This window comes from Grammomys surdaster, unplaced genomic scaffold, assembly GCF_004785775.1.
Source record: "Grammomys surdaster isolate TR1022 unplaced genomic scaffold, NIH_TR_1.0 66, whole genome shotgun sequence".
Classification (NCBI taxonomy): Eukaryota; Metazoa; Chordata; class Mammalia; order Rodentia; family Muridae; genus Grammomys; species Grammomys surdaster.
In genome coordinates, this window is record NW_021604568.1 from 18582745 (window position 1) to 18594842 (window position 12098).

Below are 12098 nucleotides of genomic sequence, written 5' to 3' on the forward strand. Positions count from 1 at the left end.
GAGAGAGGGAGAGAGGGAGAGAGGGAGAGAGGGAGAGAGGGAGAGAGGGAGAGAGGGAGAGAGGGAGAGAGGGAGAGGGAGAGAGGGAGAGGGAGAGGGAGAGGGAGAGACTGTCTGGGTCTGACTTGGGCTTTTGAAACCTAAAAGCCCCATCCCTAGTGACACACCCCTTCAACAGGCCACACCTACCTTCTAATCCTATCAAAAAGCTCCATTCCCTGGTGAGCAAGCATTAAATAATGAGCCTAAGAGGGCCATCCTTATTCAATCACTACACCGACTTGTTTTTGATTTCCTTATATATAATGACAGCTTTACTCTGGAGACCTTTGGTTAAAGTTTAGAATCCTCTCTAGGGAGAGTCCTGAGCTCGTAGCTTCGTGAGTGCACAGCAGGCTGGATTTCAGGCTCCCTGTAACACCTTCGATATATGTGCAGTGTACAAACTACTCAGCTGTCTGAGTCTGCCAGGGAAGCATTGCACATGGCCAGTTTCTGATCCCTGAGCTACCTAACCTTGATTGTCAACTTGACGCACCTGGGAAGAGGACGCCTCAATTGTGGAATTACCTGCATCAGATGATTAACATGAGGGCATAATTATGTATGGAAGTTATGGCCTGGTTCTTCCTCCCAGCCCCCAGTGCTCCCAGAAATAAGACTCAGACTCAAAATATATTTACAAATACCTTGGCCATATAGCTAGGCTCTACTTTGATTAAATCACAACTAAAGCCACATTCTGTCATGCGGATGGTTACCTGTTCTCAGGTACCATGTGACTATCTCCTCCCATCCTCCCATAGAGCCTGGCTCTATCCCAGAATTCTTTCTACCTCCCAGATGTCCCACCTCCCATTTCCTGCTTTAGCTATAGGCCATAGGCTTTTTAATTGACAGGTGATGCATCCTTACAGTACACAAGATATTCTCTCTACAATTATGGGGTCCTTTTCTTGACTGCTCATTGAGGGCCCAGCCCACTATGGGTGGTACCATCCTTAGAAAGCTGGGCCTGGCCTGTGTAAGAAAGGTGCTGAATGTGGGCAGGGAAGTAAGAAGGGTCCCCGTGATCTCTGTTTCAGTTTCTGCCTCTAGGTTCCAGCCTCAAATTCCTGCTCTGGCTTCTCTCAACAGTGGGCTGTAACCTGCAAACCACACAAACCCTTTCCTCCCCCCGTGGTGGTTTTGGTCAGTGTTTAATCTCAGCAACAAAAGTAAATAAGGACAGCTCCCCTTTCCATCTCTGTTCGGGTCACCTCGCCAAGAAATCTTCCCTGCGCCTAAACCGCAGATGGAAGCCTTTAGTTTTTGTTGTTGTTGTTGTTGTTGTTTTGCTTTTTGTTTTTTTTTTAAGATTTATTTATTTATTTATTTATTTATTTATTTATTTCATGCACATGAGTACACTGCCACTGTCTTCAGACACACCAGAAGAAGGCATCAGATCCCCATTGTAGATGGTTGTGAGCCACCATGGGGTTGCTGGGAATTGAAGTCAGGACCTCTGGAAGAGCAGTCAGTGCTCTTAACTGCTCAGACATCTCTCCAGCCCAGAAGCCTTTGTCTTAATCACATTTATAATAGTTGCTCTATTCCTTCTGCAACTGGGCCTCATCTCAAACGGAAACAGTGGGCATTTGATTGACATTGGCTTCCCCTGAACCAGAGGCTCAGCGAGATCAGATCCTGTAAATGCTCACATGTCCTCAGTGAGTCCACTAAGCACTCAGTAACTACTCACTGGATGAGTGAACTCATGAGTTAACTAACCCTTCTACCACATAGCCCCTTCCCAGTCCCCAGTCTGGGGGTGTGTGCAGTGCTCACAGACAGATGAAAGAGGTTTAATGAGAACTTTTGAGGACCACAGCTCCCTGCCCTCCCTTCCTCCCTAGGACCCTGTTAAGGTGGGCATCTCACAGTCTGCACTTGGGAGGCCAAAGCAGGTAGGAGACAGCCTGCTAAGAATCACCTTTAATTTAATTTACATAGTTGATGTATTTTTCTGTATTAATCAAAGATTAAACACAAGTACCCGCAAAGCTTTTTCCTCTGACTCTCAATATCTATAGAAGCTCCAGTTGCCTATTCTGAGGGGCTGCTGGCCCTGCTCTGTGGCTCCCATCTCCTGCAGAAGAGAGAGTGTTGTAGGAGTGTCAGAAAAACAGGCCCTGGTGGGCCCTGGCCAGCCAGGTCTTCCTGGATGAGATTTCTGTCCTGAGACTCCCAGCATAGCTGAGGTCTGAAGACCCTTGTAGACTAGAGTTTCGAACTACACTATCTATCACACATATGCACTGAGCCAAGCTACTTCATTGCCCCTTGCCTCGGTTTCCCCACTTGTAAATGATGAGAAAGCCTCTCCAGGAAAGCTGGCCAGCAGGTGCTCACTAAGTGGATGTTAGCTCTCAGGGCATCACATACACTAGCCAACAGTGTCACAGGTTCCAGCCTGGGAGGATCTTCCCAGCTAGTCGCTTAAAAGAAGGACTATCCCTTCTCCGAGCTGAAGTGCAAAACATGTGAGCAGTCAGAAAGAGGTCTGTGAAGTTCAGATCTGGGCTGTGAACCAAGATGATTCCGTGTGAGCACTCATGCTAACAACCTCCCTGTCCCTCATCTGAATCTTCACAGCTCTGTGAAGTTGTAACTTTGTTTCTTTCTATTTTGGTTTCTTTCTATTGTTCCTTAATGCAATACACTCTGCTGCCCACACCACTTAGCACGTAATAAATGCTTGTTATATAAAAGCAAATATACCAAGAGGTCCAGACACCCCAGAAAAAGGGCAAAGGGAGGATGCTTTGGGAGGATGGAAAATGCAGTGAGAACTACTTCACATCTGTGCTCTTCCAGGTGAGCGGAGCCCAGCCTCATGGGAACACACCAAAATAGCCGCAGTAACATGGGGGACAATTGTTTGGTCCTCAGCATGTCCCCTGCCAAAGACACTTTCAGTCTAGATATGAGCTGTCTCTCTTCTTTCTTATCTGCCTCTCTGTCAAAACTCCTGCCACACACACACGGTGGATGCCTTGAGATAAATATCTATTTACATGTATACGTTTTTTCTCAGCACTGGGAGGTTACACTTGCAGCCTTCTGCTTGCTCAGCACAAACGTTCCCCGTGTGTTTTGCACCTCACCCAGGATGAATATTTTTGCTGTGTAAAGTTTCATGCTAAGGAGAAGAAACAGCAGGTCTCTTTTGAGCCTCTGGTGCATGATGGGAGATTGATACCAACAGCAGGCTGTCTTTGTTTCTCAGGTTATGGCCACATGTATCCTGTCACCAGGCTCGGTAAGTTCCTGTGCATGCTGTATGCACTCTTTGGAATCCCTCTAATGTTCCTGGTCCTCACAGACATAGGGGACATCCTGGCCACCATCTTATCCAGAGCTTACAGTCGGTTCCAGGCTCTCCTTTGCCTCCCCCATGATATCTCCAAGTGGTGCTCCCTCTCGCTCTGCCGGAAGCAGCCTGACAGTAAACCCGCTGACAAAATCATCCCTCAGATTGTCATTGATGGCGAGGAGCTCCTGGACCCGCAGCCCAGCCGGGAGCCCGTGTCTCCGAGCTGCAATGTAGAGCTGTTTGAGAGATTAGTTGCCCGAGAGAAACAGAACAAGCTACAACCACCCACGCGGCCCGTGGAGAGGAGCAACTCGTGTCCTGAGCTAGTGCTGGGGCGACTGTCCTGTTCTATTCTCAGCAATCTGGATGAAGTGGGCCAGCAGGTAGAGAGGCTGGACATCCCTCTTCCCGTCATCGCCCTGGTCATCTTTGCGTACATCTCCTGTGCCGCCGCTATTCTCCCCTTCTGGGAGACTGAACTAGGCTTCGAGGATGCTTTCTACTTCTGCTTTGTGACACTGACCACCATAGGGTTCGGAGACATCACGCTGGTGCACCCTCATTTCTTCCTCTTCTTCTCCATCTACATCATTGTGGGGATGGAGATCCTGTTCATCGCCTTCAAACTGATGCAGAACCGGCTCCTGCACACCTACAAAACCCTCATGCTGTTTGTTTGCCAAAGGGAAGTTTCGCAACCTTGCTAAAAGGTGAGGGCTCTGGCATCTCTGTGACGGACAGACGGACTGTCGGACAGACGAGAGCCCCGCAGACCTTCCCCACCATGTTTTTGTACAGGGTTAGAACCTGGGCCGTGGTAACCTGCCATCCGAGCTATTGAGGCTTGGGAAACAACCTACATGAGGAACAAGTGCAGTGTCGAGGTCCCTCAGAAACCTGGCCACACTGTTATGAACGACAAGGGAAGGTCATCTTCATTGTTCCCAGTCCAATCAGTGTTCCTGTCTGCCTGAAAGGCACCATTTTAAAAACATGAAAGAAACGATGATGTCACTGCTCTTTTTGTGACAGGAAGAAAAACAAAAAGACCTTTGTCATTGGCATTTGTACTTTGAGGGGAGTTAAAATCTTCCCAAGTGGTGCCAACCTCCCTTGATGAGTCGAAGTGAATCTAGGTAACCCATTTCCCCGAATAACTGCATGGATGCACTTGACACCTGCCCCAGCCTGGCTGCTGACATCACTAATCGGAGTTGTCACCTGAGAGAAGTCTTCATGGTCGGATTCTAGTAGAGCACCTGTCTCACTGCTTAGCCCTTGGATGGTGCCACCTGTGTGAATTCGACGGTGACACTGTTGTCACATCAGGGATGGATTGGTCCCCCCTGGGTGGAGACACTTGAGAGCTGCCCCTGAGTGGATGATATGGAGTAGATAAACCACCTGTGTCTTGGCAACTTACTCCCTCTGTGGACTGTCTTTGGCCAGTGAGGTATGAGCCTATGCTGGACCAGCTAGAAATGACAAAGAGGGAGCAGCCTTCATCCGTGACAATGGGTGGACAGATGGCACTGGCTGCCTTGCCTTTCCTATGCATTAGCTCTGGGCTATGATGTATATCCTCCCTTCTTCCCAGCCAGCTTGAGGTGATCATTAGCACACTCTGAAATGGCCTCCCTAGCCTCTGGTCCTTATTATCCACCCCCCCCATCAGGCTCTCTGGGGTCCCCGCCTATAGAACGTACCCTAACTCACATCTGTCTCCAAACAGCTTTGAGAGCCAAGGAGAGGACAGTGACAGGTGACATGGAAACCTGGCTGGCAAGGTTGGGGAAGGATATATGTCCTGTTTCCATTATTTGAAGGTTATTGAAAATTCCTCATGGCTGCATCTTGTTTCCACGAGATGCTTGCAAGCTCAGAAACCTGAGTCCTGCAATTAGCAAAATTAGTTCCTGGGTAAGTGGTGACTGGTGTTACAGAGGGGAGCCACTGAGAAATGCTGTGAGGTGGTAGTTTGAAAAGAAAGTACCTGGGACTTAGGGGCTCACTGCTAGCTGTTGCCAAAGGCAATTTCTCAGAAGAGTCTTCAGTTTCTCCTTCTGGATCCCTCTCCCTCTTCCCTGCAAGGATTAAATTCTAAATTCCTTTGATCCTTGAAGATCTACCTCAGGCAATAGAATCAATAAGGTGTGAGCAAGAGCCACTGCAAAGACAAAAGGCAGCAAGGTGAAATTTCAGGCCAGTGCTTCTGGTTTTGCCAACTGACATTTCCCAGGCTTTGTTAGTACTGGGAAGGTATGGGAAAGCCCTGCAAACCCAAATTCATTGACGACTGCCCCCTCCAAGGGGCTCTCGATGGAGCTGTCCATGGGGCTGGAGGGTACCTAGAAGTTCTACAGATACCCACCAAACACTGACTGTTTATCCAGATTTGCACAAGGAAACCTGAACCAGGTGAATCCTCAGAGCATCAGTGAGATCATGAGAGGGAGTATGAACTCCTCAGTAACTTCCACCTTTCTCTTTTGGTTGTCTATCAGCTCTGTCTGTCTGTCTGTCTGTCTGTCTGTGTGCATGTGCACATGTGCCAAGGTGTGTATGGGGTGGGGGACAGGTAGCAGCAGATAATCTGTGGAGTTCTTCATCTCCTTCTATCATGTGGGTTTTGGGGACCAAATGCAATCTGTCAAGCTTGGTGGCCACCTCTTTTGACCACTGAGACATCTGATTGGCCGTCTGTTATTTCTGAGACAAGGTCCCGTCTAGTCCACGGCAGCTTCAGATACGGCACATAGTCTAGGATGATCCTGAACTTTTAACCCTTCTGCCTCTACCTCCTAAAGTGCTGGGATCATAGGAGTCTGCTACACCTAGCTCACTCCACACTGAGGACCAAACCCAGGGCTTCACGTGAGCTAGGCAAGCACCTTGTCTACTGAGCTACACCCCCAGCCCTGCCATGTTCTTCTCGGAACAAAGACAGACATGGAGGCTGTCAGAGATGCACATCACGTAAATTAAATAGATGAATTGCCTTGCTCCTTCACTTATCCATTCTGCTAGCAACAAAACTTTTCATGGTTCTGAGGACATGGATCTGTGTGTCTTCCTGCCCCTCACTTCCCACCCTTGTGTCATGTAGCCCACAGGCAGCAATGTATTTCTACATGTGTATTCCAGAAAATAGACTCTCCAGGTTCAAGCATATGAATTCATGATGCCAAGCCTTTCCTCAACGGCTCCACTCCTTGCTTCAAGCACTTTCTTTTGCCCCTTGGCCTCTACTATCTGTCTGATCGGTCTAGACTATGTGTGTATATTTTATGTTGCCATGACAGATACCTAAGAAAACGTAAAGGTGGAAAGGTTTGCTTGGGGTCATGGTTTCAGAGGGTCCAGTGAGTGGTCTCTTGGCTGCATGCTTTTGGAATTGTGATGAAGCAGAATAATGTGACAGAAAGGAAGAGGTGGACAGGGGAGGAAGAGGAGAAGAAGAGGAAGAAGAAGAAGAAGAAGAAGAAGAAGAAGAAGAAGAAGAAGAAGAGGAAGAGGAAGAGGAAGAGGAGGAGGAGGAAGAGGAAGAAAGGGAAGAAGAGGAGGAGGAGGAGAAGGAGGAAGAGGAGAAAGAAGAGGAGGAGAAAGAGAAGGAAAAGGAGTAGTCAGGGACAAGATATACCTTTCAAGGGCATGCCCCTCCCCTCCCAGACTCACTTCCTCCCACCAGGACTTATCACCTACTAGCACACTCACCTATGAGCCCATCAATGGGTTGATTGATGAAGTCAGAGCCTTAGGATCCAATCGCCTCTGCACAGAGCTATCAGCTGGAGGTCCAGCTAGGATCCAGTCACCTCTGCACAAAGCTATCAGCTGGATGTCCAGCCTTCGACACACGAATCTGTGGGGGGACAGTTCATCTGCACACCACAGCAGCCTTCCGAGTGACCCAATCACAAATTCATTTCTTGTAGGTCTGGAGCATGAAGTCTACAAACAGAATGGTAGAGTTCTTGAAGGGATGCCCTCTCTTGGCTGATGGACTCGCAGAGATCTCGTGTGGCTTCCTCTTCTCATAAGGGCGTTGATTCCATCCTGAGTGCTCTGCCCTCCTGATGTCATCTAACCAGAGCAGCCTCATCTCCACTGGAAGTTAGTTTCAAAACATGACTCTGTGTGACACATTCAGTTCTTAGCACTCAAGCCTCAGGGGCCACTGGTCTTGGCGGTGGCATTTTCAAACATCTCTGATGGGTGGTGCAATTCACAGACAGGGTTGAGGATCAGACCGTTTGCTCTCCCAGAGCTTCAAATGTCCCTTTCCCATGGTTTGGATAAAGACTTGTTCTCTAGGCTCAGATCCATGTAGTTTCCTCGGAGTGCCCAGATTACCAGAAGTGTTTGTTCTTGTCCCCTGCATGTTCCCACTGCGTCCTGTCACCAAAATATAATGAGGTTCTAGTCTTCTGTTCTCTGTCTAAATGTGGAGCCACCTGAGTAAAACCACAGTGTCCTTTGCACTGTCTGCCACATACAGAGCTCAGTGGGTCTCTCTCGCACTGCTCTGTAGGAGCCGTGAGGGATCTCAACTTACCCATAAGTTCCTGGGCCCTGGAGTGGAGGAGCACTTGCTGTGTCTCTTGCTCGACTTCCCCTGTACCAGGACCACTGGCGTGAGTGCCACACTAGTCCAGAGGCTGTGACATCACCCTGCCCAGCTGTCCGGCAGCCTGACACTGTTTAACTAAAGGATTAATTTCGGGTGAGTTCAGAGGTTGGTGTAAATGGCACAGCCAGTGAGGTAGGGTGAGGAAACAAATGGCGACAACTCTAAAGATCCAGTTCTAGGGGAATCCTAGAGACTGCAGAGCTGGCTTTATCAAGGCTGGTCTCATGGGATCTTCTTGTCAGACCTTGGCGAGGCCAAATCAGGAGCAGAATGCGAATCCTCAAGTGGCCACCAGGGGACGCGCCAGACCGTGTCGACCTCGCGCTCCAAGGCCAGCAGGTGGCGCGTTCGCCTTTTGCTGCCTCTTGGCTACTTCAGGCGCCTGAAAAAGCTTCAGGTGGGAGAAGAGCAGCTTCCTGGCCTCTGAGTGGCCTCGACCTCAAATCTTACAGTCGACTGAAGGAAAAGAGGCTCTCTCAACCTCTTTCCGCTGTCCCAGCCAGCACATCACACAGACTTGAAAGACATGTAGTCCTGACTTTAAGTTCTCAGTTGGCCCAGCTTGTAATAACTGTTCGAAAAGAACTCTCCTTTCGGCTTGTGGGATATGTACCCTTCAAAAGCATGGCACCCCAGTGACCCCAGTGGATCAGGCAGCACTTCTTCACTGTTCTGGTGGGGAAGAAAAGGGAGAGATTGCAAGATATGAGCCCGAATTTAGTAAAGGCTACCAGAACTCTCCAAGGCCTCGATCTCCACAACCTCGGCAGCTCGGATAAGCAAGGTGAGGCGAGGCGCCGTAGCACCCCGACACACTTGCTCCCCACTTATGTGGTTCTCTAACATCAGCTTTGTTTGCCTGCCGTTTCCCCTCAGCCTTATATTGGATGCTTCAAGCCTATACGCTGGAACCAATGCACCCTATTCAGCCTTCGTGGCACCGGAGGAGGATACACAGCCTCCTGCATCCCTCATTCATATCCCGCGTTCTAGACTCCACCCACAGCACCCCCACAAAGCCTCCTGACTCCACGTTCCTCTCATCTCTCCATCTGAGTGCAGATACAGCATGCCAGCAACCTAAGCTGTCTCCCTTGGTTCTTGTCTGCTTCTGGAGGGTCATGTGTGTTCTGATGTGAGGTCCTGGCTTCAGTTACTCTCGTGAAACTCCCAAGCAGCTGGTTCCAAGAACAGCTCTGCCATCTGTTCATTTCAAAAGCTCGGGGTTAGTCTGGTGGCATTCACTCACTCGGTACCCAGGGTTCATAGCTCAGACCCTGGAACATAGCCCTAAAGGAGAGAGCTTGTCATTTTCATCTGTTGTTATATTATGTCTGCCTGTGAACAGCACAGCCTTTCAGGACAGTGACCCAAACTCCTCTTTCCTAAGGAATCAGAGTTCTGGAGATAAGTGCCATGACTTATCTCAATAGATAATTGCTCTTAAGAGCAATGCTGGGCCCATTGTGACCGCTATGTCTCCCACCAGCTCTCTGGAATCTGACACCCAACCAAGCAGGCAGCAGTTATATCTAGGGTGGAGTAGCCTGAGTACCTTGGTTGTTGCTATGGTGATGGATACCCACCTCTAGTTAATGAGAACTTGGAAGCTGATGTGGGTACAGGACAACAAAGAACATCCCTGTCTTGGATGCAAATTATGACTTCTTTTCATCTTCCTTTAACTGCCCCACTTTGAGCCTTGCAATTTAGATCACAGAATAAAACCCTTTTAAGTACTACATATTAAAATCATAGACCACTGAAGAGCCTTTCTGAGGTTTAAGCCTAGGTTGATCTCTTCAAAAGGTATTTGTAGGAAAGCATAGAGGACTGGGCAAAGTAATCAGCATGTCACTAAGTCGACACAGATTTATTGAACAGTGATTAATGTTAGGACGACTGAGGGCTTGCAGTCAGGACTGTGTCTCCATGTTTCAGTTTCCCTGGTGTGCTAACTGGTTTTATATCAACTTAGCACAAGCTACAGTTATCTGAAAGGAAGGAACCTCAACTGAGAGAATGCCCCATACGTCAAGCTATAGACAAGCCTGTAGGTCATGCTCTTAATTAGTGAGTGATATAGGAGGACCCAGTCCTTTGTGGGAGGTGCCACCATTGGGCTGGTGGTACTTGATTCTGTAAGGAAGCAGGATGAGCAAGCCCTGATGAGCAAGCCAGTAGGCAGTACCCCTCTGTGGCCTCTGCATCAGCTCCTACCTCCAGGTTCTTTCCCTGTTTGAGTCTCTGCCTTGACTTCCCTCAGTGATGGATTATGATGTGGAAGTGTAACACAAATAAATTGTTTCCTCCACACCTTCCTTTTGGCAACAATGTTTCATCACAGTAATAATAATAGCAACAGTAAGACTGTTGCAGGAACTTTGTGTATGAAGAACTTCGGTTCCCAACCCTGTACCACTCTGCTATCCTGTAACATTTGGTTTGCAAAAAGGAGCCCATACACGTGTTTGTGTGTGTGTACATGCATGTGCACATGTGTGTTGATTACAAGAAACCAAGGGGAGTCCCTTCTCCCAGCCTTTGTACAGGCAGGACCCTCTGAATTCAAGCTGTCACTTTTCCCTTAGGGTTTGGTCTGATCTTTGAATGTTTGTTTATTTGAGGTGAGCATTCTTCTTTCCCTGAAGACCCAGTATATCCAACCTGAATGGGAACAGTGCAAATCCAACATTCTAAACATGGCTGTAAGATTTTTCTCTCCAGGATCTTTGAAGGAGCCAAGACCCAGCACCCTCCATCTTTGTGCATGGTTCTCAGAACTCAGACATCTTAGTCTCAGAGGCAAGCAGTCACTACTCCCTATAACAGCTCAGGATTCCCACTGTAGGTGATGACAGAACTGAGGAACTTGGGCAGCTATCTTCAAGTCAGCTGGCTGCTGGCTTTCTGGGCTAGGCAGGTCTCAATGACCTTGGCTTATGGTAGCTTCTGTCTGATGGCACCAGTCAGACCCACAACACTAACAGCTCAAAGTTTCTGCTTCCTATTTGTCTTGCACAAGGCACAGTGGATATTAATGTCCCAAACCCTACTCTCTGTTGGTTTCTAAGTGCCACAGTGTGGAAATAGATGTCAGACTTTCCTAGACTCTGTCCTAATTATACCTTGTTTAGTGGCCAGGTCTGATGCCTGTCTCTTCCATAGTGTAGAGTAACTGATCCAGTCACCACTGTGTCCTCCAAAGCTGGCACAGTTCCTACCACATAGTATGTATATTAATTAGCTTAGTAAATGTTAATTGATAAATATTAGACAGCACATGATAGGTCTTAATTATGAGCCTGACCATGGGACACAAGAAAGCCTCCAAGAACTAGGTACACTTCTATGTCTGGGCTGAAGGCTGAGCCAGTGTTGGAATTAGAAGGACCTACTGTATGCCTGGGGAAAGTCCTGGGTGAGGACACCTTAGGGAGGAGACCAGTCAGAACAGACCTGTGCTGGGACAGACACTCTGCTAAGTCACAGTGTTCCTCTAGAGCAGCGGTTCTCAACCTTCCTAATGCTGTGATCTTTAATACAGTTCCTCACGTTATAGTGACCCCAACTTTAAAATTATTTTCATTGCTACTTCATTACTGTAATTTTGCTACTGATATGAATTGTAATGTAAATGTCTGTGCTTTCTGATTATCTTAAATGACACTATGAAAGGGTCTTTCTATCCCCACAGGGGTGGTGACCCACAGGTTGAGAACTACTGCTCTAGATCCGTCAAGTCTGAGCTCGGTTGGGCTCTGAATCTGTGGGTGGCTGCAATGGAGACTGCTTTCCAGCAGGGGGCCCCAGGACCTGTACTTTGTGCCACTGTGACAACTACATTTTCTTTTATTGTTTTGAGACAGAGTCTAATGTAGCCCAGGTGGGCCCTTAGCTGGCTGAGGCTGAGGAAGACACTGAAGAGTCCTGACCTTCCAGCTTCTGCCTCTAGAGTGGCTGAGATTACAGGCCTGTGTGCTTCTGACAACCCTATTTTAGAGGGTGTTGGGGATTGAACCAGGGCCTCTGGCATGCTCAGGCTATCCCTTAGCCACGGAGTTACATCCTCAGCACTCGAGACAGAGTTTGAGCCATCATGTCCTGTTT

The 12098-nt window shown here is 48.4% G+C and overlaps 1 protein-coding gene across 3 annotated transcripts in view; it reads left to right on the plus strand.

Annotated features, from left to right (window-relative positions):
• Window positions 1–5811, plus strand: part of Kcnk18 (potassium two pore domain channel subfamily K member 18) — a 16790-nt gene extending 10979 nt beyond the window's left edge. The window contains exon 4 of one of the 3 annotated variants that reach the window (XM_028776285.1): window positions 3272–5811. In XM_028776285.1, the coding sequence (XP_028632118.1) occupies window positions 3272–4065 (794 nt within the window). In that variant the 3' untranslated portion in view covers window positions 4066–5811. The remainder of the gene's footprint in view (window positions 1–3271) is intronic. The other 2 variants (XM_028776293.1, XM_028776278.1) reach the window with 2 other exon arrangements.
• Window positions 5812–12098: the final 6287 nt, after the last annotated feature.